This window comes from Lactuca virosa, chromosome 1 (genome assembly GCF_052849685.1).
Source record: "Lactuca virosa cultivar CGN04683 chromosome 1, Lactuca_virosa_CGN04683_v6, whole genome shotgun sequence".
Taxonomy (NCBI): domain Eukaryota; kingdom Viridiplantae; phylum Streptophyta; class Magnoliopsida; order Asterales; family Asteraceae; genus Lactuca; species Lactuca virosa.
Window position 1 is genome coordinate 33315088 of NC_136426.1, and position 23664 is coordinate 33338751.

Here is a 23664-nt window from a genome sequence, read left to right on the forward strand (position 1 = left end):
ATTTCCTTGGTCGCCGTCTTGAGCTTCAAGTTCTGAATTTTAAGCTGAGAAGTTCGACGATCCAGCTCATCCATTATCTTGCTTTCTACTGCGAGTTCGGCTTCAAGTTGAGTAAGACGGACATCAACTCATGTGTGAAGTTCGGTGTTGGCAGTCTGGATAGCTTTGCGTTCCTCCTTAAAGTGCTTCTTTTCAGCCTGAAGCGAGCGGGTAAGATTATCAACAGAAGCATTCACCACTTGAGCATTTTTCTGAGTTGCAGCCTGAAGAGAGTCAAGAAAAATTTGAGCATCAGAAACTAGTTTTTCGACGTTTGCGGTCGCTTTCTTGCAATCTTTGGTGGAGGCTTCAACTGCAATAGAAGCTTTCTGACAAGTGGAAGTGGAAGCATCGATAGCTTTGACAACATTAGTAATGGAAGTGTCATGCTCCTTGACAAAGGTTGCCAACAGAGCCTTGATAGCTACTTCAGAGTATGCATTACTGGAAGTAGAAGAGGAAGAAAGCAATTGATCAAGCTTGTCATTTAGATTCTTTAAATGCCTCTTCGTGACAGGAGCGTAATCATCATCATCGCTCTGTACTCAATATGGACTAAAAAACAAAATCAAATTCCATTTCGGCTCCTCCAAGGACAGTGTCAGATTCATGTAAGGGAGGTGGGGATAAAGGTTTTGAGGTAATTGGGGGTTTAGAGTCGAAAGTAGGTGCCCCTGTATCAGATACGTTGACACGAACATTAGGTTCGGTTGTAGTAGTAGTGGTGGTGGTAACTTCAGTGAATAAAGGGGTGGGAATGGGAATTTAAGTTGTAGCGGAAGATGAGATGGGAGGAGGGAACGGAGCAATGGTAATAGGGATCGATTGTGTAGGAGAAGGAGGAGGTGAGTTTCGGTTACCTTCATGAGTTGGTGAGGGTGGAGGCGAATTACCTCGAGGTGGGCTTTCGTGTTGAGAAACGTCATCATTACTGGACTCTGGTTCGGGCTGTGGGTCCGATGGAACGTAGTCAGAGTTACTTGAAGAAGGAGAAGGAGCCTTCGACTTGTGTGCCTTCTTCTTAGTCTTTCGTTTCTTCGGAGCAGTAGGGGCTTCTTGTTCAGACTTTCGCTTCTTGGGAGTTGAAACTTTAGAGGGTTGACCTTCCTTCTCCCCTTTTCTTTCAGGCTTCTTCCCTCCTTTCGCTGGTTTATCTGCTGCGTCTAGGGAGCTTTGCATTTCGGGAGTAAGCTGCCTTGGCCCTGTAGGGGTAGCTTCTTGTACTCAGCTATCACTTTGCTTTCACTAGAAACACACCTGTACATGGATTCCGGAACCGAACCAATAAAGAGAAACTTGGATGGATCGGAGACAATTATCTTCGTTGTGTGGAAAGTAGCAATAGACGACATCAGTGAGTCCGCCATTGTTGGAACGTGATGCTTCTCCATCGCCCATTGAGTAACGAGAGTCCAAAACCTAGCGCAAGAGATTTCAGAGTAGCGTGAAGTAGAACCAATACTTTGAACCAGTTGAGACCATAAGATAGATCCAAAGTCCATGTTAACCCCATGGTACAGACCGTAGAGAAGGGTCATGAACGCCTTGCTCGCGCCATCAGAACCTGCAACCCTCTCCGATAAACCCTTAGAGAGGAGGGTAAATAGACCATTCCACTGAGGAGGAAGACATGATTTCTTGAACTTTGTGACAGTGGTGAGAATCTCAGTGTACCCCATATCATAGAACATTATGAAGAGTTGAGTGTTGGTGATGGAATCAGGGTTGATCATGGAGTCGTCGATAGCAATCCTTAGCAACAGACAAAACCTAGCTTTTGAAATCGACGTCTTTTGATTGACGATCTCAAAGAAAATTCGCTCCTTGGCTTTATCGTAGACAGCGGTTGAGTAGACCTGAGAAGGTAGCAACATTGGAACATACTCCACCTTGGTTAGGGCAACTACAAGTGGTGAATATTTGAGGCATTCAACCACTTGCAGCATGTAGGGATCATACTGGAAAGGTGAGAAATCAATGATGAGGTTTTGATTCGGTTTAATGGTGAGAAGAGAGGACTGGGCAGATTGTTCAAAAACAGATGAAGATTCAGCCATTGTTGCAGGTGTGAAGAGGAAGATGAATAGTAGAAATTCACCGGTGTGTTCTTGAGAGAGTTGTGAATTGGTAAAGTGGTACAAGGGGTGTGAGAAAACCTTATATACCATCTCCAGGAGAGAGAAAGAATCCACAGTAATGATTCGACGATCTTCTGAATCGGCGCCTGAAAAAGCGCGATTTGACAGTTGTGTTTCCCTAGGAAGACGTCATCAGGCATGATGTTAGGAACCGTTTCAAATTCACGCGCCCGTTGCAAATCTTATCCAATGACCCGGTTTGAAATCTTATCTTGTTGTCGTCGTTTAAACTTCGAAAACTTTTCAAATTCCTTTTCAAACTGTGACAAACCCTTTCGCTTCATATAAGGCTGGCAATGTTCGCGCCTTTACATTGTATACCACCATAGCATTTACAACTGAAGCATCAAATCTGAAAAATTGCCATTAGTACCACGAACAAGAATTGGGAAAATCATAAAGATCTTCGTGCAAGAGTGTGCCAATAGAAAAGAAATAAAGCAAAGTATTTGTGGGATTTAAGTGATGTCTATTTAGACACGAAACTATGGATCCCGGGCACGAATCGCTTCCTTCAAAGTCAAGAGAGACTTAGAAGTGTCTGTGTGGTTTCCCGTTGAAATACGATCAAATGTTTATGAAGAAACATTGAAAGGCATCTTTTCAAATTTAAGCTATAAGGGGTGGCTCAGCTTCAACCGAACTTCAGTACTTGACATAAGACCGAAAGTTGGATGAAGTACTTGTGAGACCAGTGTGGCCTATTAAACAAGTATGTTAGATAATATATTCAGTGACTTGGTGATAAATGTAGAAATCTCAAAAACAAAAATATAAACTGGATCTTATGGAAAGAAAAGCCTTGGTGTCAGACAATTTCATAAAGATCGCACAAAAAAATTAAAAGGAGATTTCTTGGTACCTTCCACTAAAGTGGTTTCGTTAAAACGTGGGTGAAAACTAGAACATTTGATTGTTCACCGTCAATTCGTTATTGGTGTTGGATTTTGGGTTTCACTTAGCACGTGGTGAAACGAAGCTAAGATCATTAACACAGATATTGTGTAACCATAAACCTCAGTGGTAAATTCTGAGAGTCTCAAGGGTTACGATTATGAACCGAAATGAGATGGAGAAGAGTGATAAGGAGGTTAAAGAACCGAAAGTACCTCTGCTATATAGTAAGGACCGAGCAGACAACTCTTAACTTAATGTGAGACAAGTAAGGTAGCTCATGACATAAGTGGTTTTATCAGCCTGATTGGGAAGATTTGATTTGTGTATATCAAATCAGTAAGGCTTCACTTGAAGTCTTTGAGGCTTTGGTCTACATACAACATCATGCTTCTAGGGACACTTAGCTAGTACAAAGATAAAGAAATGTATACCTGTCCCAGCTCCATCATTTGAATGATCGATGATACCTTTCAGTGATATTTTTGGAATTTTTTGATTTTAATATAAAGCAACAAAAACGACAAATTTTTTTTTTTGGATTTTATGAATATTCTAAAAAGGAATAAAAACAGAAATGAAAATATTTTTGAGTTTTATGAATTTTCTGAAAAAGAATTAAAAACAGAAAGGAAAATATTTTTGAGTTTTATGAGAAGAAATGAATTGAGAAAAAATATACATAGTGTACAAACTATACAACCGAAACTTCACCTAAAAGTAGTGAAGAGAAATGGACCAAGCGTTCGCTCTATTTTGCGTTCGGTCCATTTCGGTTCCCGAAAAATCTGGAGCCGAAATAGACCGAGCGTTCGCTCTATTTCGCTTGTTCAATTTTACTGAGGCGAAAGTAGTTTCGGTACTGATTCAACTTCCATCATTCCTAAGCCTTGGCGAATTTTATTAAAACTTACTTCAAGTAAGGCTTTCGTGAAGATGTCAGCTAGTTGATCAACAGATCTAACAAAGTGGATTTCCACATTACCATCTTCAACGTGATCTTTGATGAAATGGTATCTCAGTGCTATATGTTTCGTTTTGGAGTGTTGCACTGGATTGTGACATATCCGAATAGCGCTTTCTGAGTCACAATAAAGTGGAATCTTCTTCATGTTTAGGCCATAGTCTTTAAGTTGGCTTTGTATCCAAATGACCTGCGAAGTACAAGATGCTGCAGCAATATATTCAGCTTCGGCCGTAGAGAGTGAAACGCATGTTTCTTTCTTGGACTGCCAGCTGACGAGTTTACCATCGAGGAATTGACATCCGCCTGTAGTGCTCTTTCGGTCCAAACCACATCCTCCAAGATCAGCATCAGAGAATGCTTGAACGAAAAATCCTGATTTAGCAGGATACCATAGACCGAGAGATGAGGTTCGCTTCAAATTTCTGAAGATGTTCTTAACAGCCACCATATGAGGTTCGCGTGGATTAGCTTGGAACCTGGCACAATAACAAACAAAAAACATAATATCGGGTCTACTAGTTGTTAGATACATTAGAGACCCTATCATTTGCCGATAGAGGGTCATATCTACAGCCGGTTTCTCCAAAGATGGTGTTAACTTCGTTCCAAATGCCATAGGAACCTTTACTTTGGAATCTCCCATCATGCCAAACTTAGCCAGTAGTGTCTTCGTGTACGCCTCCTGATTAATAAATATGCCTTCGGGTCCCTGTCTAATGTTCAAGCCAAGGAAAAAGTTAATTGGACCCATTGAACTCATCTCAAACTTAGTCTCCATCAACTTCCTGAATTCAGCTGTGAGGCTGGGATTCGTGGAACCGAAGATGATATCATCGACGTAAATTTGGACGATCATTAAGTGGTCACCCTCTTTCTTGCGAAAGAAGGTTGGGTCAACCGAACCTTGTTTAAACTTGGACATTTTTAGAAATCGAGTAAGGGTTTCATACCAGGCTCTAGGAGCTTGCTTCAAACCATAGACGACTTTATCCAGAATATAGCAATGATCAGGGTACCTTTCGTTCACGAAACCCGGTGGTTGCTCAACATATACAGTCTCCTCTAGTTCTCCATTCAGGAAGGCACACTTGACATCCATTTCAAAATACTTCAAAGTTTTTATGTGCAGCATATGCCAGAAATATCCGAACGGATTCTAACCTTGCTACAGGAGCGAAGGTTTCTTCGTAATCTATACCTTCTTCCTGACAATATCCCTTGACAACCAGCCTTGCCATGTTGCGAATTACATTTCCCTCTTTATCCATCTTGTTCCTGAATACTCATTTCAATCCAACCACAGATGCATCCTTTGGAGTGGGAATCAGTCTCTAGACTCGATTTCGCTCAAACTCGTGGAGTTCGTCTTGCATTTCCTGTACCCAATCGGAGTGATCGAGTGCAATATTAACCGTTTTTTGTTCTATTTTCGAGACGAACTCATTAAACATTGTAAGGTCCTGAAACGGATCTTACCAGTGATCAAACAGCAAACACAATCAGTTAACAATAAAGAACAAGTAGAAACAAGAATGATAACAAGCTTGCACACGCTTTCTATTAGAATAACGTCTGGTACAACTTGTGGTAATAACAACCGTGAACTCTGTGGCATCAACAACTAATAAATGACCTAGCATACCTCTATATATACTGGACTTGGGCCGGCCTTGGGTTTACGGCCGTAAACAGGTTTACGGCCGTAAACTCATTGTCGGGCCGTAAACAACTCACAAACTACCAAAAGCTATAAATTGACTCAAAAGAACCTATTACATAGAAAGCCTAGACCAAACCACTAATTAGACCCTTCAATCTCCCCCTTGGTTTGGTACTAGCTTGAAGTTAATCTTTGTCCACTATCATCACATCGTCCAGCCCCATCGCTCCATTCCACATCCGCTTATTTATAATCTCAGCAACCATAGTGGTGTATTCTTTCGCGACAGACTCAAATATGTCCTCAGCAAACTGGATCTGAAAATGACTCAAATGATGAATGTCCCATTTTCTAAACTGGAGCAAATCCCTTCTATCATACAAACGAATGCAATCCTCCTTAAGTTTGATGACAGCAGATGCTGTGGTTTCATCAAATACCCAGTAGAGCATAGAGCTTAAGAATCCATCCGAGTAACCTTGAAGCACGGGAATCTGTTTGGCCTGATTTGTAGCAGGCCACATCACCACCTGGAGGGGATTACCAGTTTTGGGATCAATAACATCCGAATATTGCTTTATCACAGATTCAGCAGTCTTCATAGATGGAAAACCCTTCTTTACTTGATCTTCCAGAAAGTGTTTGAAGTTAGTTGCTTGCTGATTATCTGTCGGGTTTGAGAATGGAGATTGAGACAGCTCTGAAAGATCCACCCTGGTCCAAGTGTTAAAATCATGACAATCCTTGTAGAGCTCCGTCTTGCCACTCTTTCTGCGAACAATCCACATTTTCTGGGGATCATGAAAACCCCATGATACGATTCCGGACCTATCACCATACGTGTCTTTAAACCTTACGGTTTCGAGATCAGTAACAGTGATTGTGGATTGATTTCCTGGTGCATTCTTGTCGGAACTCCTTTTGAACAGGATTTGTCCCTTCTCGGCGGTTTTGTCTTGTTTATCTCGAATAATATGTGCAACATGTGGGGCATGAACAGGTTCTTCTTCAAAACGATTCACCACTCGAGAAGTCTAAGCAGTTGGCATGGCAATAGGATGAGCCTGAGAGTGAAGATCAATTCTATGCTCATCTGCGGATGTCTTATACTTATCACCAAATTGTTCTTCAAGCTTCTTCTTGAGATCAAAGTAGCTGGAGGTCAAAAGATTGAAATGATCTTGGAGCTCAGAGATTTGCCTGGACTTGATTGCTTTATCTTCTTGGAGATCAGAAACTTGAAACTTCAAATTTGTATTCTCATTCAAGAGATCTTCAACACGAATATTTAACTCAATAATTTTCTGATCCTGCACATTCACTCTTTTCTGAAGTTTGTCTATCACGGAGTCATCTTCTCTTGACTGATCTTCTCGAAAAGCAATTCCTTTGCCCTTAGAGGAAGGTGCGTCAGCTTGTTCCTGAGCAAGATGCAAGGCCAAACGCATAGAGGCTGCATCGTGAGCAGGTCTTGGAGGAGAGAATCCTGGTGGAATAGAGGAGCCACCGGCTTCAAAAAATATGCTAGGGCCTTCACGTAAAGGTTTCGTAGTTACAATTGCAGGAGTGGTAGTTGGAGTAAATGTCAAGTCCTGAGACAAGATAGAATCCAGATGTCCGATTCTAGGATCTCGTCGTCTTCTTTTGGACGGAGGCTGCGAAGTCTGGTCTGTTGAGAAATCACCCAGAAGTGGTTCAGATGTAGGTGAGACAACATCACGGGGAGGAATCCCTGATACTGTCACCATTGGAGTGGAAGAGACAACCACTTGTTCTGTAGTAATGGGGGTTGATTCGAGAGCATCTTCTGTATCCCTACTCTCCGTTGATGTGTGAGCAACATCACTGAGATTATCTAGCAGCGAGTTGAGGTTGACGTTTGACAGAAAATCATCATTAGATCCAAAATTAGTTGGAATCTCATCTGTATCGAAGCCTGTGAGATCAAGGTCTTCATATTGAGTAGGCTCACCAGTATTCTTGGAAGACCCTTCATTGTAATCTCCTTCAACTTGAACTGTTTGTAGGCGATGCTCCTCGGCTACTGACACAGCAAGAGCAACAGTCTCTTCTCCTTCTTGATCTGACACGGTGATCACATCTCCTTCTGAGATCACCTTCTCCGACGAAGTGTGCTCCGAAGATATCTTATCTGAGGATCCGTGTGACTCTGTTGCTTCATTTGGTTCAGCAAATCGTCCGAACTTAACCACAGGATACAACCCTTGAAAGATCACCTTCCCCCTGCGATTTTGTTTAATGAGCCCAACGGTGTGAGGGCCCAATGATTTCATATCGAGTGTTTCTCCATCCTTTACCAAGTTGGGAAATTGCTTATTGATGAAGAGTTGAACGAACCGAGGGTACATTAGGAAGGTATCCCGAGTAGTGGCATTAATGTTGACCACAAATTCGTCCAGAATAAACCTAGAGAAGTTGAAGCCGATCCCCGCAGCGAGAGAAACAATAGCGCCAATGTTTCTCAGGGATATCTCATTAGCACCGGACCTTCTGCCGGAGATGCAGCTCACGAACACGTGGGCTAGAAGTCTCCAATAGGGCGGCAGAAGTTTCTTCATTGTTGGTGGAGAATCACCCTCGTATCCCATCTTCCTTAGAATCCTTTGAGCATCACCAATACCAATTTCCGTGGGAAAGGTCGGAAGGTCGTTGATCAACAGAGTCTCTCTCACAAAGGTCTCATCAATAACAATTTTGCATCCCTGAACGATTGCATCCACAGTGACAGCTCCATTATCATCCCTTGTCATTTTGGCAGTCTGCCAGAACTCACGAATCATTTTCTGATAGACAGCAGTGTTCATTGTAATGGCAGAGGCCAAGCAGCATTCTCGCAATCCGTGAATCATTGATTTAAATTCCTGATGAGCCGCCGGAGGGTCAGCAAGAACCATCGCCAGGTTGTGCATATCTGCAAATTTTAAAGCTGCCATTTTATCTGCACTAAAACATACCAAGTAAGACAAGAGAGAAAAATGAGCAATTAAAATTTTAAATGATTTAATTTTTGACCCCAAAATGAATTAATAATTTTTTAAAAAATTAGGTCAAAGTCATAGTTTGCGGTCAACGAGGGTTTACGGCTGTAAACCCTTGACCGTATGCTAATGGCCGCAAAGGGAGTTTACGGCCGCAAACTCTTCACGGCCGTAAGCTTCGACCGTAAACTCCGTCGATCAGTTTTTCGTCGATTTCAGGCTCAGAAATCATCAAATCACTAAACGAAATGCATATTCATGGTCGGAAATGAGATACCTTCAAAGCTATCGGAGTAATTTTGCAAAAATCGAAGAATTTTTTTTCGAGGAGAGAGAGTGTGGGAGGGTTTGCGGCCGGAATCAGAAAAATGAGGAGGATTCCGGCTGTAAACCCCTTTTATACCTAGCTTTCCTTTACTTGATGTCCACACAGTATAAGGCAGGATCCAACACAGTCCAATATTTTCAAAAATTTTAAAAACAAATCTTTTTGAGGATTAATATTAAAACTAAAATTAAAATTAAAATTAAAATAAAATAAAAAAAACATAATTCTGCAAAATTTAAAATTAAAAGTAATTGTTAGATTTTTATAGTTAACAAAATAAAATAAAAATTAAAAATAAAAATAAAAATAAAAGTAAAATTAAATAAATTAAATAGAAATAACTCCAAATAAAATATACAACTTAAAAAATTTAATTACTGAGAAATGAGTTTGTGACGCTGGGATCAAAGTTGTTGGACAACCTTATTCCACTTGTCGGTACCTTATTTTCACATCTTCGTCTGATCGATCGCCAGTATTGTGGTCCACTTAAGCACGAAACATTTGTGACATAATTTTGGACAATTTACCAATAACCTGACACTTTTAGCCCTTATTCTTAAGTAAATTTCTTAGGGACCATTTAGCTGACGACAACCAGGGATATTGTTGTCCACCTAAATTGAGCAGCGAGATCTACAGACAACCTAGTGATTGTTCAATTTTAAATGTACTAGAACGTGTTTCCCGCTTCCTGATATGCTCCAGCCATCAAGGACTTCCAGAATACTCCTTACACCGGGTGAGCAGACAATTATTAAGAGAGAAAATAGATTAAGAGTGCATATGCTATACACCCAGGTCGGATCTCTTCCAATCACGCAGAGGGTGAAACATATGACTAACTGAAGTTTTAGAGGGATTGAGAAGAGAATGGTGCATATACTGTGTACCAGGTCGGATTATGAGTCACGCAAAGGAGACAGTATGTGGCTAACAGATAGAAAGAATTGCATAGAGAGAAGATGTAGAGAGATAGAATTGCATATGTTACAGTCCAGGTCGGATTTCTCGATCACGCAGAGGAGGCAACATATGACTAACATACAGAAAGCAAGAAAATAATCTTCTACAGACCTTGTTTATCGGAATTCCCCAGTCACCCCATCCAACCGGAATTAAGGATAGAATTCGCACATCGACGAAAAGTGAATCCACAGTTCTAGATACGGGTTCATTTAATGTGACCGGTAGATTCTCATGTATATCTCCCTGCTCAACCTATCCAAGCGTCGTAATGTCAGGTTAAACGGATCTAACTAGGTCAATGTTTTTCAAGTCCTTGAATTCCTTAGGTTCAACTCTTCCTAGTCAAGTCCATTTAACATCTTTCATGCCTACCAGCGCATCGAGCACAGAGAGTAGACAATTCAATTTAGGTACGTTATGCAGATTCAGGTTGCCTGTTATCACTTGCTAATATCATTTCCCGTCACAGCACCTGCAACCAAGACTATCAGCAATATTTTTATTTTCTGATTTTTGATGTTTTTGGATTTTTTTGGAATTTTTATTGTTTTTGGATTTTGATTATTTCTCCCCTTAAATTTGTGCATGGGTGAGAGTAAAAATAAAAGGAAATAAAATGCGCAAATTTAAAACATTTTCCTTCAAAAACAAAAATAAAGTTAAAGATTAAGAAGAATTAAGAAAACAGAAAAAATAAAACAGAAAAACTTAATCCTCAAAACGAATCATTTTCAGAAAACCCACAAGCACATCGAAACGAGCTTTGTTAAAAGGCTTAGTGAATAGATCCGCCACATTGTTAGCAGTGGGAACCTGTTCCAGCCGGATTAGAGAACGTTCATAACAATCTCTGATGAAATGGATTTTAATATCGATGTGCTTGGTTTTAGAATGTTGGACTGGATTTTTGGCAATTTGAATTGCGGCCTCATTATCGCAGTGAATTGGGGTTTCTAGATAATTCAAACCATAGTCCAAGAGCTGATGTTGGATCCAGATAACTTGAGAACAGCACGCAGATGCAGCAACGTATTCCGCTTCTGCTGTTGAGGTAGAGACGATATGTTGTTTCTTGCACTGCCACGACACCAGCCTATCACCAAGGAATTGGCACCTTCCTGAGGTAGATTTCCTGTCAAGCTCACAGCCTCCATAATTACTGTCAGCAAAAGCATATAAATCAAATTCAGAATTCTTCGGATACCAAAGACCCAATTTTGGGCTGCCTTTGATATACCGAAAAATCCTTTTGACAGCAATAAGATGAGAGAGTTTAGGATTAGCCTGATAGCGAGCACATTGACAACTGCAAACATGATGTCGGGACGACTTGCAGTAAGATATATCAACGATTCGATCGTCGATCTGTAGTACGTCTGATCTACGGATTCGCCATCAATATCTGGATTCAGCAGGGGTCTTTCAGCCATTGGTGTCGATGCAGGTTTTGCGTCTTTAAACCCGAACTTCTCAAGAATATCCTCCACATACTTAGCTTGATGTAACAGGATTCCGGTTGAATTTTGTTTGACCTGAAGCCCCAGAAACATGGTCATTTCACCCAGTGAACTCATCTCAAACCGCTTCTTCATCACGTCTTCAAATTCTTTGCAAAGTTGTGGACTGGTAGACCCGAAGATAATGTCGTCAACGTATATCTGAACTAGTATCTGATCATTACCAACATGCTTGATGAATAAAGTTTGATCAATAGTACCGCGAGAGTATCCATGCTCGAGCAAATGCTTTGTTAGAGTCGCATACCACGCTCGAGGAGCTTGATGTAACCCATACAATGCCTTGTCCAACTTGTAGACATGATTAGGAAATTTCGAGTCAACGAACCCAGGGGGTTGATCAACGTAGATTTCCTCCTTCACCTTGCCATACAAGAAGGCAGTCTTGACATCCATTTGGTAGACCGTGAATTTCATGTAGGAAGCGTATGCGAGAAAGATACGAATAGCCTCCAAACGAGCCACAGGAGCATACACCTCAGTATAATCAAGACCCTCAACTTGTCGAAACCCACGAACCACAACCTTGCTTTATTTCGCACTATTACACCATAATCATCTTGCTTGTTACGATAGACCCAACGCGTGTCAAGAGACCTTTTGCCCTTTGGTAACTCAACCAATTTCCAAACCCCGAGCTTTTCAAACTGATTTAGCTCTTCATGCATTACATCTACCCAGCTGGGCTCATTCAGAGCCATTTCAACATTCTTCGGCTCTATTTGAGATATAAAGCAAGAATAGAGACATGCATTGACATCTCCACTCTGACTTCTGGTTTTAACTCCGTCACCCAGCTGGCCAATGACGTTATCGATCGGATGATCGCGTTGAATTCTTGAAGGTATGTCTTGGCTGATATCATTGAGTGAAACAGGAAGAGTGTGGATGTTGAAACCTCCATCATTTGCTGATTGATCCACATTGGATGAATCTGCCACAAACTCATTTGCAATTTCTTCAGGAAAGAGTAGTTCCATAAAAGTTGAAGTGGTAGCGGAAGCATCTCTAGACATGAACTCTCTTTCAATAGGAGTAAGAGGTGTAGCATCAGCATCAGGAGTTCCATCTGGAACTTTAGACTCTGGACTATTAGGTTGATCAGATGACTCCCCCTCAAGAGGAGCAGAGGACTCTCCCTCATGAGGAGCAGATGACTCCCCCTCAACCGTTGGAGGTCTGTAGACAACTTCTTCGTCTTCGTCTTCAGAAACAATCTTCGAACCAGAAGAGGATCCATTTGAGCCATTTGAAGACACATTTAAGGATTTGAAAAGCGATGTGTAATCAAATAACCAGTCAGGACCCACTCGAGCGTCTGTTTCATTCTCCTCCAACCAGCGCACGTCATAAGATTCAACAATCTGCTTAGTCTTCTTGTTGTAAACCCTATACGCAGTGCGCGCAACATATCCTATAAAGTAACAATCATCAGCTTTGGCATTGAATTTAGGGTTGGATTCCAAGTAAAGAAGGGTGCAAGGGCAGCCAAATACACGGAAATGGCTAACTGAAGGCTTGTGTCCATAGAGAATCTCGTACGGAGTCTTCATCTGAGCTTTGTGGATTAAAACACGATTCTGCACGTAACAAGCAGTGTTAATCGCCTCGGCCCAAAAGAAAACAGGTAATTTGGAATCACAAAGCATTGTCCTTGCGGCGTCTTTTAAAGTTCTATTTCTCCTTTCAGCAACACCGTTTTGTTGAGGCGTGTGAGCAGAGCTGTATTGACGCACGATCCCCCTTTCTGCGCAAAAATGGTCAAGAACCGCATTCTTGAACTCAGTTCCATTGTCAGTACGAAGCGCCTTCACCTGGTTGTTGGTTTGTTTCTCAATCATCACCACGAACTTCTTTATCAGATCAGCAACCCCCGCTTTGTTGGAAAGGAAGAAGACCCACGTGAACCGAGAGAAATCATCGATTACAACAAGACAGTACGAGCTTTTGTTGATGCTCAGGACGTTGACCGGACCAAATAAGTCCATATGTAATAATTGGAGCACCTGACTGATTGAGTTGACTTGCTTGGGTAGGTGTGGTTTTCTATGATGTTTTCCTTGGGCACATGACACACACTTCTCAAATGTAATGAAGTCTCTGATAGGTAAGCCTCGGACCATCTCATTCTTGGCAAGGCGATTCCGGTTTTTCGCGTTAGCATGGCCGAGCCGTCGGTGCCACAACATTGCGTTTTGTTCATAGACTTTTGAGAATAGGCAAGTGACTTGTTCAGGTAGGTTACTGTTCATGTCAATAATGTAAGCATTCCCATCCCGCTTAGATTTGACGAGAATCCACTCTTCTGGGATGACAATGCCTGGCTTGAGAATCATACATTCTTTATCGGTAAAGTGGGTAGAATAGCCTTTGTCACATATCTGAGACACACTCAACAAACTATGCTTGAATTCGGGAGTCTCCTACCAGTTTTCTCTCATTCTTCTCTTCTTCTTTCTGAGGAGTATTTTTGATCTCCTCTTTCGCCTTTTCTGGGCTATAGCTTCCCTGCCAGTTTCGGTTCTTGGCAATAGGAAACTTTTTGCGAGCAAACCGCTTTGGGTTGGAAACCATCATTGCATACTCTTCGCTTGTCAGATCACATTCTGACATCTCTGACTCTTCTTCATCCTCTGCCACATTCTTCGCCTTAGAGAGAAGGGCCAGGGATCCCATACCAGACACCACTTTCGCTTCCTTTGTCACAACACTTTCATGAGACTTGAGAATACCTACCATCTTCGCCAATGAATAGGTTTTAAATTGCTCGTGAGCCTTCACAGTTGATACCACAGCTATCCATTCAGGTCTTAAACCATTCATAAATGTGACCTTCTGTTCGATCACTTCTCTTCCAATACCGTGCTTGATCATCTTGCTCAAAAGATGGTTGAAACGATTGAATGCCCGAATAAGTTTTTCATCTGGATTTTGTTGGAAAGCACCGAACTCATAGAGAAATAGAGTTTGAATAGAATGCTCTAGGTCTTCATCAGTGGAATACAGCTCTTTAAGTCTATCCCAGATCTCTTTTGCCGTGGTGCATGGGCTTACCAATCGAAAAGTATCAGACTGTAAAGAAAATCAGATCATTCTCATGGTTTTAACATTACACAGCAACTTATCTTTTTCGTCTTGAGGAATCTTCTCCACATCAGTTAAGAGTTTGTTGTACTCCTTTTGAGTCTTAATAGTTCTATTTGTACCAGAATGAACAAAAGGACCCAATGTTATTGCTTCCCAGATAAGATAACCATTGTCTTCGGAACCAACGACGTAGTCCTCAAAGTGATGCATCCAAACTTCATAATCTTGAGTTAATAGAATCGGGATTCTGGTTGTAGATCCACTGCTGTTGGAGATATTGATCGGATTGGTTTGTGAATCTTCGTGAGACATGATGACCTTTTTCAGATATCTGCTAAGAATCAGACTTGTAAAGATTGAATAAGGTAATATCGAGATCTATGAACAACGTCAATGAAGGAATGACGGCTTAACAGATCCAATAAAAGCGGAAACCCTAAGAAAATTCTTCAAACAGAAGAGATGTGTATGATTTACACAGCCTCCTGCTCTGATACCAATTGATGGGAATAATATTCTCTAATATCGATAGATTCAAACAGATATCAATAAGACAATAACAAGTAATAGAAAACGATGAACACCACTATGAATCAAACGAATGTCGAATGATTAAAACAACAATACCTCACAAGAGCTCGATGAAGAACTTCTACTTTAGAGGGTGCTAGGGTTACAGTACTTGTCAAAGGAAATATTCAAGAAGCGTAATTAATATAATGCATGCATGAACTATATATATATACTAAACCCTAAAAACAATACACGGTTGGACAGGCCCAAACCGTGAATACATATGGACTGAACTAACTAAGCCCAATGGCGCAACCCATATACTCAACAGTATCTAATAACATATGATTAAAGTTGACAAAAAAATAATTATTGAATCGAGAAAGCGATAATGACATATGTGATTAAATATATCTAATCACATTTAATCACATGTTTTTATATGTATCTAATCACATATGATTTATGTGGACAATATTCATTTTCACGTTCTCAATTAAATACATTTAATCACTTGTGATTAAATACACGAGAACAACTATTGAATCAAGAACGCGAAAACGAATCTTGTCCACATAAATCACATGTGATTATATGTATTTAATCACATGTGACTAAATACACATGTGCTTATATGTATCTAATCACGTATGATTTATGTAGACATGATTTATTTTTGTATTCATGATTCAATAGTAGTTCTTTTACCACATTAATCATATGTGATTAAATAGATATAATCAAATATGATTATATATATCTAATCATATATGATTTATGTGGACAATATTCATTTTTGTGTTCTCGACTCAATAATAATATGTTGTTCTATGTATTTAATCACATATGATTTATATAGACAAGATCGATTCAATTTTGTTCATATAAATCACATATGATTAGATATTTATAATCGCATGTGATTAAATACGTGTGAAAATTATTGAATCTAAAACTCGAAAGTAAATTTTGTCCATATAAATCCTATGTGATTAGATACATTTAATCATATGTGATTATATACATGAGAACAATTATTGAATCAAGAACGTGAAAATATATTTTTTTTCTACATCAATCGTATGTGATTAAATACATATAATCACATGTGATTAAATACATAATGTTGAGAGAAAAACTTGAGTAACACACTTGAACAAACGTTAGAACAAGTAATAATGCAGAATGAAGTTTAACTCAGTGGATCATAAAGCTCATCAATAATAATAAGTTAGATTTAGATAGTTAGATAATTAGGTGCGGAAAGGTAAGGAAATATAAATGACGACAAGTATTATATCAAGTATACACTTAAGCTGATTCTTAACAAGGATTGCAATCAAACCAAGTTAGTAAATGAGATCAGACTTAGAGTGATTAAGTCAAGACTAACTTGCTCCGAAGAGAGAAATTACGATCTTAATATATCAGTTTAAGTTCCGAGGATCTTTTGAGATGAGAAAGTAAGAGAATAAATAGAATACGATATTCAAGATAGAGATAATCGAGAGGGTGTTTTCATTCAGAATAAGAGAGCTCTATTTATAGAGTCTCGAAGATTACAAACTTAAATCTGTCTAAGGTGGCCATGCAAGGCACATTGGGTAAAGAAATGTAAAGACATAAGATAACAGATAAAACTAAAAACTAAGATTGATGACGTTGACTGCGGATGCGGTTCTAGATTGCGGTGGGGATCTTGACTGCGGTTTGGAGATGGCTTCGGATTTTTCAAGTTTAAGAGGGTCACTTTTATGTTTCAACAATTTCCCCCTAAGTGACCTCTTCAACTTTCCTTTCATTTGTCAAGCTTCAAGAATTTGATGACCTCTTCAACAATTCCCCCCTAAGTGACCTCTTTTTTGAAACTGAAATATCTGTGATAGAAATTAAAATAGATAGTAGGGGAGCTGGGGTGGCTAAAGTGATAAATAAAATCATCAGAAAATGAATGAATCTTACCCATTGAAGCAAAGATGGAAGGGTAGAAGTGTATAAAAAGGGAAGGAGAGCAGAGAACATACCAAATTCAATTTTTTGGACTAAATTATTTTTGGCTATGTTTAGTGACATTTTTGCTTCTTTAGGTTTGAGTTAAAGTTTCTTTTATCGGTCTAGCCTAAAAAATAGTCATTGGAGACCGGTTCAAGGTTGGGACTGGTGTGATGTAACGCCCGTAGATCCGGGCTAGTCAATTTAGAGATAATAAGGGTCGAAAACGACTTTTCAACAAAAGATTATTTAGAATAAATAATCTTAACCAAGTTGTAGAATATGTCTCAAGGTTTCCGTACATATAAAGAACGCCGAAATCCGATTTATAACGAAGAAGTTATGACCCGCCGAAGTTTTACGGCAAAACCGGCACGGCACCGGGAGACGTAAATAGTGAATTTACGATAGAGCGACTTTTAGCCTTAGCGATCTAAACGAAAGTCGTAGAAAACGTTAAACCAAGAGCTTCTATAAAAAGAACGCCCAAATATGACTTCGTATGAGGAAGTTATGATTTTTCGAAGTTTCGGCTTAGTAGTGTACAGCCCGAAGTTCGAATATTAGATCGAGCGGTTTTTAGCCGACACAACCTAAACGAGAAACGAAGATCTCGTTAATAGTAGCGTAACGATAAAAAGACAGACGAAAACGGACGTCGGATGAAGAAGTTATGAATTTTTAACGGACCAATCCTATCTCGGCCTGTTAAAAATATAAATTTAAAATAAATCAAAATTAGCCGACGGAGTCTAAACGAAAGTTGTATAGTACGGTCCCGCCTACGCGTCGATATAAAGAACGTCGAAAACATAGCTCGTATGTGAAAGATACGAATTTTTAAAGTTTAGACTCGAATTTGCGAAGCCTGTTGATGACGTGGCTCGATCTGGGCCGCCGCTTGCTGAGCACGGACTCGCTTCGGATGGGTGACAGTTGGCTCGCTACGCAGCGCGTACAAGAAGGAACGCCACGCGTTCAGATTTACTTGGCTACGGAAGGTCCACGTCGCTCCAGGGAGGCTCGGACACGTCTTCATACGAACGCGCAGCGTAGATCAGGAGTGCCCCGCATCCGAGGAACGCCCAGCGTAGATCCGAGGAGCGTAGTGCGTAGCCAGCAGCCTCGCGGGTATAAAAGGGTTGCGAGGGTCAGCCATTTTTCTCACCAATTCACTTCTACTTTCTCTCTCTACTTTCTCTCACTACCCCCCAAACCCCCCCTAAAGTCTAGGTTAACCCCCTAGCACCCGAAGGAAGCCCCGAGGCTCCCGGAGTCCCAAGAAAAAGGGTCTTTCAGTTCGGAAATGCTGCTCCGAGCAAAGCCCGGTTTTTAAGAAAACCCGATGTAAGTGAGCTACGCCTACGCAATTTTTAATATAACTTTTAAATAACTATAGTAATGTTATTAGGTCCTTAAAATAATTATTTGGACTATTATTATGAGTTATATAGAGTGTCGTTTAACGCTTATATAATAATAATAATAATAGCTAGACTATTAATTAGTCGCGGTTAACGTTAGACTAAACCCTAGTGGTATTGATACTAGGTTTTGTCGAGGGAAAAATTATTTTGAGATAACGAAGCGTTGTTCAAGTGCCGAGTCACCACCTAATTAGGTGAGTGCATAGTCCCTTTTATCTTACACATATATATGAAGTATTTAATATAAATTGCGTGCTATGTGTGCATATTGTCTGTATACTTGCCGTCTGTGCTGGGTGAAAGATTTTTATACATGTTTTAAATGATTTAAACTGTATATGTATTTTATATCTACCAAATGTGTTGGGTAAAACATGGGTAGATGAAATAGTTGTTGTGTGACAAAAATATAATGATGAGAAGTGATATAGACCATGAGATAAGGGTGAGAGGTAAACCATGAGAGAAGCCTTTTACCCATGTGTTGGCCCCGTCATTCAGCAGAGTATGGATGACAACCACGGACTATTCTAGACAGTCCAGTGGACACTAGCAGGCTCGCAACCTGTTGGTGTTTTGAACTGTGTATTCACCAGATGTACTCTAAAAACCCATTGACATGTATTGCGAGTGGATTCTCGGAAACGATACTGTCGATAAACAAACCCTGGCGACTATGAGACGTAGTGCCTAAACCCTGGTGACTATGCGATGTAGTGCCTGTTGTATAAACCCTGACGACTATGAGACTTAGTGCCTAAAACCAGGCGACTATGCGACGTAGTGCCAAATGAGTAGACTCTGGAAACGATGGATTTCGTGCCGATTCCTTAGGATAATCCTTAGGAATAAATGAACGAGGAATAGTTGATTCTTAGGGTAGAATAAAGAAGATAATGGGGAAGGGTAATTGGGTTGATTGTTTGTTGTTTAAACATAATAATTATATTATTGTGGGTTGAAAACCCTATGTACTCACCAGGTTTCCCAACCTGACCCACTCAAGCTTATTTGTATCACAGGTGTATGAAGCCACTTTACACTGAGAGATTTAAAAGAGATATAGATCACTAGTGATAATGAATGTAAGTTCGGTTTATGCTTATGTTTCTGTATTGACGATGACATCCCAAATGTTTTAAAATGGATAAAAATACATTTCTTCGGAAATGCTTTGATAACGTATTTATCATGTTTTCTAGGAACAAATTCCGCAACATTTTTATTAAAAGAGGTACTTCGATTTTTATAAAGCATAAACAAAATCGGTCTTTTCTGGCCGTGAAAATGGGGATGTCACATGTGACCCGAACAGTTTGTGAACCATCGGGTTGCTTGGATTGTGAAATACTCTAGACCATCATTTTATGCCTATAATATTAATTTGCGAGTGCCGTATGTTGTCCTGATATATAACAAAAATATGAAAGTAAAAAAACATAGAATGAATATTAAATGAAGTATATACCGGTTTTAAAAAAAATCATGTATTTTTCTGTGGGTTGAGAGTGACGCGTCAATGTTATCGTGTTCAGATTATTTGCATGTGAAACTATGTCTAAAATTGAAATAGTTGAATTACTTTATGTGGATGGACCGATATGATTTATAGAGCTATCTTGATGCTTAAGTTGTCTTAATTCGAAGCCCACAACAATTTTCAAAATGTAATGCCTACATACACGCTTATATACCGACTATGATGTCAACGTTCACAACATAGTAAAATAACATTGTTCTGGTAACAAATAACATTCATATATCCAATTAAAATAAAGAGGAAAAATAGACGTTTCCAATCCCACGGACTTATTTAGTTCAAGACTACTTATTGTAAAAGAAAACAACATGACTTAGTACAAGAGTACTTATTATAAAAGAAAACAACATAACATTCTTATATTTCCTTCTCATTGCCGACTCGTCCTTTGGGTTTAACTTCAAGCAACACTTTGGATCACCTTTATGTAGCTTTGTTGGTTTCAATTGCTTTCTTGGCATTAAGAAATCTCATGAACCATATTGCAGACGTCTTTGGGTACCTGGTGTATTTCCCATGAGCGTAATCTATATAAAATAGACCAAAACGAACCGAATATCCTGAGGCCCACTCAAAATTATCCATCAATGACCAAGCGAAGTACCCCAAAACTTTACTGCCATCTCTACAACAGTGTAACGAGGTTTGATTAGAATGGAGGTGAAGTTCAGGGAGTTAGGATCATGCAACATAATGTCTATTGAGGCATAATACATAATTGAGTATATATGTGGTATATAATATAACTTTACCTAATTGCATCATTGAGGCTTTGAAGATGTGTATTGTAATAATTAACACGTTTCTCATCAACACGAGCTTCTTCAAGTTTGAGATCGTTATTATTTGCATCAGGCCAGCCTACAGAAATAGTCCCATTGACCTCGTAATAATGTTTTCAATAATTTATGATGAAATAAACTGACAATTATATGTATAAGCAGGTGAAAAGAAAATCTAAATTGATTACCATTCTCAGTTATATATATCGTTGGATCTCCATACTCAGATTTGATTTGCATAAGCGATTTGTATAAGCCAAGCGGATACGAATAAAACCAATAAACACCTCCCTACGCACATTGGTCAAGTAACTTAAATTATGAAACAAATTAAAAACACTGAATCTAATATCAAAAGGAAGTATACCTGTGGTCCGATAGGTACCCCATTAAGATCATCTGAAAAAACAAAGCATATATCAAGACTTATATCTATTTCCAGTCACTTAATTAAGCAAATATATATATACCTGGCTGTTGATGGACCTTGCTATCTGTCAAGTAGGAGACGACATCAGTTGGTGCTGCAGTGGTGGCGTATTGAGCAGTATAGTAGTTCAACCCAAGAAAATCGAAAGATCCAGTCAATAACTCGACTTACTTATCTGTGAATTCAGGCAAACGGCCATCTGTAACATTATCTATCATACTTTGCGGGTACTTGCCATTAAATATTGGGTTCATGAACCTGCAAAAATTCGATCAATTAATATACGTACGTACACATAGATTCTCATGAAGTTCATAGATAGACTCACCATCCGAAAATAAAGTCTATGCCTCTGTTGGCTGCATCCTTGTCATCCTGACTGGTTGGATCAAGTGGCTCGTAAAACTGTGTGTTTAACGTAATTCCGATCACACCCCCTTGGCTTTCCTGCAAGGTTGATCGATTCCGCACTTAGTTAATTAAAGCTCGATCTAGATATACTTGTGCATAATAATGTTAATTCTTGCATCATTGGCATGCATATCACCGATTACGTAGTTAGTTACCTTGAATCTGTCTCTGTATAATCTGACAGTATTAGCGTGACAAAGGAGTAAGTTGTGTGCTACAGTATAGGGCTCAGTGGCAGGATTCCCAGCCTCTTTATTGTTGAAAGCTCTTGCACGATTACGAATTCCAAGGTTATTTCCAGATGCGAGCACGGCTTGCTGAGTTTCGGTATCTCCTCCTCCTCGCCCAGGTGCCATTGTCCCGTAAGCATAACCCATAGCAGCAAAGGTATACGGTTCGTTCAATGTGATCCAATGCTTCACCCGATCACCGAATTCCCAGAAGCAAAATTCCGCATAATCCACAAAATCAAGTCTGATTATCAAAATATATATGCACACAACAATTAAGATAGTCAATGTACAGTAGTATCTATCTATCTATGATCTATCTTAATTACTTAATTTGAGGTTGCGCTTTATGATGATCAAAATATAACTATACACACATTAATATTGATTGATCTCTAATTTTATACTCTACTACTTACACAACTAGTTCAGATAAAAATCCCATGTAGTCTTCCTCTAGGGCATTGGGAAGGTCCCAATGAAAGAGAGTGGCATATGGTGTAATTCCATTCTCTATCAGCTCATTGATTAGGTTATTGTAGTAGTCAACACCTTCCTGGTTGATGCCCATGCTAGCTTTTCCACCTAAGTAAGAACGCATACAACACCAACAAATTAAGTACAAATACTTTAAATAAAATGAATGTAATTTGTTTTTCTTCACGTTATTCTCGTGATATACCTGGCAATAGTCTACTCCATGAAATTGAGAATCGGTAGGCTTTTAGACCCATTTTCTTCATCATTTGCACATCTTCCTGTGTACGTACGATCATGAACCAAGTTATATAATTCTAAGAAAATATGTTTAGATTGATGGCGTAATTTGATTCTAGAGTAACATCACTAATTAATTAAGGTTATAATTAATGAGGATGAAGACCTTGGTTTTGTAATAAGCATTAATAGCCTTGTTTCCATTCTCACCATTGTCGATGGCACCTGCAATATATATAATATAAAACAATTTTTCATGACATTTATTGAAAGCTCCTGTGCATGATGAAAATCAGCATGGTCTTCAACTCTTCATATTGAAAAAGAAAAAAACAAACCAGGATTTTTGAGGCAGAAAGCATCCCAGATGCTTGGTTGTCTACCACCTTCAAATGCAGCGCCTTCGATCTATTAATATGTGAAAACAAGAATATGATACTCGATTGTTAGATTATAATTTCACATTGCCATAAGTAAACCATGAATGATATAGAATAGAATTACATGAGTCATTTATAAAAGTCTAAACAACGTATTATTTTTAAAAATATATAGAGCAATATATATTATGTGACGATATACCTGATAAGCAGAAGTGGCGGAACCCCAAACGAAATCTGATTTGAAATCGCTGCTACTTATGTCATCGGGGAAAATGTAAGTGTTGTTTGCCTTCAGAGTTGCTGCCATTATATCTTTGGATCAGATTAACTTTCAGCTGTGAAGAGGAATACTGGATTTGCCATCCTATTTATAGATAAAATTGGAACTGCATCCTACTCAAACTCCAATAATTTATTTTATAAAAATGTTTCAATTCATTATTAAAATATCAATACCCGAAATTCAATATTAACAATAATTTCTTTTGAATCTCGTGTACTTGATTTGAGATATCTATAAGTTCCCAAAAGATTGAAGCACGTGTTCGATCTCATTTTTATATCCTTTTACACTGTCTCAGATTTTAATGAAAACTTTTCATTATTCATAAGATGTTTAAAACAGTTTTTAATAAAAATAA

At 39.2% G+C, this 23664-nt stretch overlaps 1 protein-coding gene across 1 annotated transcript; it reads right to left on the reverse strand.

Annotated features, from left to right (window-relative positions):
- Nucleotides 1-20253: 20253 nt before the first annotated feature.
- On the reverse strand, nucleotides 20254-23380 carry LOC145165241 (raucaffricine-O-beta-D-glucosidase-like). Its single transcript, XM_079083978.1, has 12 exons — nucleotides 23223-23380; nucleotides 22979-23048; nucleotides 22807-22865; nucleotides 22606-22681; nucleotides 22343-22508; nucleotides 21849-22167; nucleotides 21611-21729; nucleotides 21323-21540; nucleotides 21220-21251; nucleotides 21041-21143; nucleotides 20823-20931; nucleotides 20254-20695 (listed from the first exon to the last, which is right to left on the reverse strand). The coding sequence occupies exons 1-8, from the start codon at nucleotides 23328-23330 to the stop codon at nucleotides 21450-21452; spliced, it is 1008 nt and encodes a 335-aa protein (XP_078940104.1). The 5' UTR covers nucleotides 23331-23380; the 3' UTR covers nucleotides 20254-20695; nucleotides 20823-20931; nucleotides 21041-21143; nucleotides 21220-21251; nucleotides 21323-21449.
- Between the last annotated feature and the right edge of the window lie 284 nt (nucleotides 23381-23664).